This window comes from Myotis nattereri, assembly GCF_964212035.1.
Source record: "Myotis nattereri genome assembly, chromosome: 12".
In the NCBI taxonomy this organism is placed as follows: domain Eukaryota; kingdom Metazoa; phylum Chordata; class Mammalia; order Chiroptera; family Vespertilionidae; genus Myotis; species Myotis nattereri.
This window is the reverse complement of record NC_138087.1, coordinates 66,641,338-66,645,984: the sequence shown is the minus strand read 5'-3', so window position 1 is coordinate 66,645,984 and position 4,647 is coordinate 66,641,338. Positions and strand designations below refer to the sequence as shown.

The 4,647-nt window shown below is 40.1% G+C and overlaps 1 protein-coding gene across 1 annotated transcript; it reads left to right on the top strand.

Moving 5' to 3' along the window:
• Nucleotides 1–1,635: 1,635 nt before the first annotated feature.
• LOC308527932 (olfactory receptor 1J4-like) lies at nt 1,636–2,632 on the top strand (the record flags this gene model as incomplete). Its single annotated transcript, XM_081103359.1, has 1 exon — nt 1,636–2,632. Exon 1 carries the CDS (start codon nt 1,697–1,699, stop codon nt 2,630–2,632), a length of 936 nt encoding a protein of 311 aa, XP_080959485.1. The 5' UTR covers nt 1,636–1,696.
• Nucleotides 2,633–4,647: the final 2,015 nt, after the last annotated feature.

Sequence of the window (4,647 nt, the reverse complement as noted above, 5' to 3'; positions counted from 1 at the left end):
ACGTGGTCACAGGTGCCTGGAATCCTCAGCTCAGCAGTGTGTGTGTGTGTGTGTGTGTGTGTGTGTATGGGTGTCAGAACTCAAGTATGTCCTTGCCTGTCCTTTTTCTCTGGCACCATTAGCTGAGAAAGCCACACTCTAAGCAACTCCCGGTTTCTTGAAACAAATTTGCTTACCTTTCCATGTACCCGAATGTGAGAGCCCCTCAGATTTTGCAACCTTTTCTTTACATTTTTTTAAATGTTTTTCTCTGGGTTTTTGGTCATTTTTTATATTTTCCTTTCCTCCTCTTTACTTTTATTAAGCGTCCAAGGAAAATAACCTGCAGGCATCAGGCTGTGTGAGGTTATTGGGCAGAGTCACCATCAAATAGCACAGAGACTTTGGGAAAGTTACTTAACTTTTGGTCTTACTTTCCCCATCTGTAAATGAAAAGAATTACACTTCTATTGGGAAAATTACAGAGGCTCTCAGCAAACAGTTATTTTGCAAAATAAAATAATATATTTGAGAATTCGTTGTCAATTAGAAGGTATATATATTATATAAAATTGTCTAGTGAGAGGTTTCAGAATTTTGGACAACTTTGAGTCCTCACAGTTCTAATATAATACATTGTGCTGGCCTCCCTAAGTAAGAAAAAGGATGCTTCCCTGTGTAATAGTTAAGAATGTTCTGATCACAAATATATATTAGGCAAAACACCATGCAGTAGCTAGTACTCGATGATTTTTATTATATAAAAAATGATAATACACATATCAAGTTTTATACATGTTACATACATTATACATACAGATATACACACATGTGTGTGTCCTTCTATTCCAGACTTCATTGCTGTGTGCCTGGAGAATTTGTAGCATTTATGTTTCTATTTCTTAAAAACTAAAAAAGGTGAAAGAACAAAAATTCTCAGTGCAGCTTTGAAAGGTTTTAAAATCTGGGAATGTAAGTTTGACGTGTGGATTTAATTAGGAAATGTAGGTAGGTCCTTAGGCCAATATGCAAATGTTGTACTAAATGTTCAAAAATTATGAAAGATGGTTTGTGCATTATTTCAGTTTTGGAGCTATTCTGCCATCAAGTGGTTTTAAATGGTCACCCATTTGAGAGTGTCCCTGAGTTTATAGTTGTGGGTCAGTGAGACCTGGCAGATTCACAGCAGGAGTGTGAAAATGCACCAAGAAGCCCAACTCAGCCGTGGATTCTCACATGGTTTTAAGGCACTAACAACTGATACCAGTTTCTGGGGCTCATCTTATTTTTCTTCCACAGTGAATTATTATGGTTTGGCTCTAGGCTGGTGTAGAAATGATCCCTCCATGCTCATGAAGATCTAATCTCACAGAAGTGGGCATCTTGCTTTTCTTGTTCACTGGTGCATCTCAGTCCTTAGAAGAGGTCCTGACAGACTTGATGTTAAAAGTCATGGTTGAATAAAATAGAGAACCACTTTGTGCGACTGTGTGACAAAGCCTTATTGACCACTTTAGGGGCTCAATGTTTTCCTGGAGCCAGACTGGGAGAGAGGAAAGACGTATACATCCACAGTTGTGTGGAATTAATATGAAAGTTTTACAAAATGAATGGTTTGCCCAGAAAATTATAGCATGCGATGTGCTGATTCTGATCATCCCTCTTAGGTTCCTGAGATTCCCACACCTTCTTCCTTCCCAGCAGACAGAAGAGCAGCATGAGGCCTGAGAACCAGAGCAGCATGTCCCAGTTCCTCCTCCTGGGGCTCCCCATCCCGCCAGGGCAGCAGGGCGTGTTCTTCACCCTGTTCCTGGGCATGTACCTGACCACGGTGCTGGGCAACCTGCTCATCATCCTGCTCATCAGGCTGGACTCTCGCCTGCACACGCCCATGTACTTCTTCCTCAGCCACTTGGCCTTCTCTGACCTTTCTCTTTCCTCGGTTATTGTCCCAAAGATGCTCATGAACATGCAGACCGGGCAACAATCCATCCCCTATGTGGGATGCATTTCTCAGTTGTATTTCTTCATACATTTTGCCGGTCTTAGTAATTTTCTTCTGGCTGTGATGGCATATGACAGGTACGTGGCCATCTGTCACCCTCTACACTACACCACCATCATGAGGGAGAGGCTGTGTGTGGTGCTGGTGGCTGGCTCCTGGATTCTCTCCTGTCTCCATGATTTGTTGCACACTCTCCTCTTGGTCCGATTGTGCTTCGGTGCTGGTAATATCATCTCCCACTTCTTCTGTGACCTCGCTGCTCTCCTGAAGCTGAGCTGCTCAGACATCTCCCTCAATGAGCTGGTCCTATTCACTGAGGGAGGAATGATTTTCTTCCTGCCTTTTGGTGTTATTTTGGGCTCCTATATCCGTATAGGGACCATCATCCTGAGGGTGCCCTCCATTAAGAGACTCTTTAAAGCCTTTTCTACCTGTGGCTCCCATCTCTCTGTGGTGTTTTTATACTATGGGACAGCTTCAGGAGTTTATTTTTTCTCCTCATCATGGGGTTCCAAGGACATAATTGCTTCTGTCATGTATACAGTAGTTACCCCCATGCTGAACCCCTTCATCTACAGCCTGAGGAACAGAGATATCAAACAGGCCTTAGAGATGTATGTCAATAGGGTTAAATTCTTTAACTGGTAATCACAATATCCACTTGTTGTTGTCAGGAGCACAGTGAGATAGATCTAAAACTATTATATGACAAACATCTCCATATAACTTTAATAGAACATGCATTCTGTTGTCTGGTACAAGTGTTGTTAATATGTCAACTAGGTCATGTTTGCTACCTGGATTGTTTATAATTCATTATTCCTAATTGACTTTTTTCATTTGTTCATCATTTCTTATACGCCATATGCAAAATCTTAAGCAGAATATTTTGCAAATTTATAATTTGTGAATTTGTCTGTTTTGCTATATGTCATTTTTTGCTTACGTAGTTTTTTTATTTTATGCCATGCAAGACTCACTTATTTAACATCATATTCTGCCACTAGTGAACTTTATATATTTATTTATTTACTTATCTACTTATTTACTTATTTTTGAACTAATTGCTTTATGCTGGGATTAGTTAGCTTCAAGCTGATTGTGCACATCTCTTCCCACTGCACAATCAATTACATCATGTTGGCAGACTGCAATCAGCCATGATGAGTAATTACATATGAAAATTGTTATGTGCTACAAAGCATGGCTGTTAAAAATCTAGAGACCTTTAAAAAATACATTTAACAGCATACCACTTCATTTATAATTAGGAAAATTTTTCTAGTAATGGGTCCTACCTTAACACTCATCTACTTCTCAGATGAGTATAGGTACATATACAGATATAAATACAGACACAGATGTAGATACTAGTGTAGTATAGGTAATAAAGAAGCCAATGACCTGGAATTGAACTTGCAACCATTCGTTGTGCCGGCTTAAGCTGTAACCACTTAGCAACACCGGCCAGGGCTATTCCCCATTCTTTCTGTCTCAGTCCTGACCTACATCCTATGAGTATACACACCCAAAGATTCAAAATGAGTAACCATGGTAATGGGTTATCACTCAGAGAGTAAGAATCCATGAGTCCATAATGATATAAATGAATAAATAAAAAACCAAAGACTAAGGAATGAGGGTAAGTGTTTTTGTATAGGAGAATACAACTAATAAGTAAGAAAGATACGATAGAATTAAAAGAATCATGATTTGGCCTCAACGTTTTCAATAATTTTGTCATAGAAGAATTACCAATGGATGTTAACTATAGTGGGTGAAGAATTAATAAGGAAAAGGTTATGCTTACATAATATCAAGATATCTACCCAAATGATACCTATTAATTACAAGGTTAAAATAGTAACTTGAAGAAAATTGTGACTTTTCTCTAGAGAACTTGCCAGACACCACCTTAGCCAACAGATCAAGGATTAAAACACTAGAGATTTCAAGATATCTGCAGATTAGCTGAAAGCTGCACCTACTAGCTCCCAGCCCCAAACCGGATTTGCAACTAAATTGCAGAGCAAACAATTTGAAATCAACTCAAGGATAGGTAATCTGAAAACTTATAACCAGTACAGTAGAAATCACATGGGGGGCGGGGTGGTAGGAGGGTGGAAGATGGTAAAAGGGAGAGCCTCCTCATAGATGTGTGGTTGTGCTGAAAAGCCAGAGGGGTATCGCAGGCATGGAGCTCCCTCCCCCTAGAAGCATCAGGTCTCAACCCCACGCAGGGATCCCAACCCAGAGCAACAAGGAGGTGTGGAGGAGCCTGTGTAGCATCTGGTGTTGGGAATCAGTAGGGATTCTGTCCACTGGAGAGATTTGGACCACACTATTCCAGGGAGAGCAAAATAAAAACTTCCCAGTCTTTATTCATTACCACCAAACCAGCACTGCAAGAAATGTTAAAGGGACTGCTTTAAGAAAAAGAAATATATTGTAGAGAGGAACATAGGTAAAAGAAAAAAATGGCAAGAAACAAGTAGCTATCAATAATACCTTAAATGTACATTGGTTATTGGCTCCAATCAAAAGACATGGGGTATGGGGAGGGTGGTTGGGTGGGAGGTAATCAACCATAGGTATTGTATGCATATATGCATACTCCATGGACACAGTTAATAGGGTTGTGAAGGCCTGGAGCCAGAGGTGTG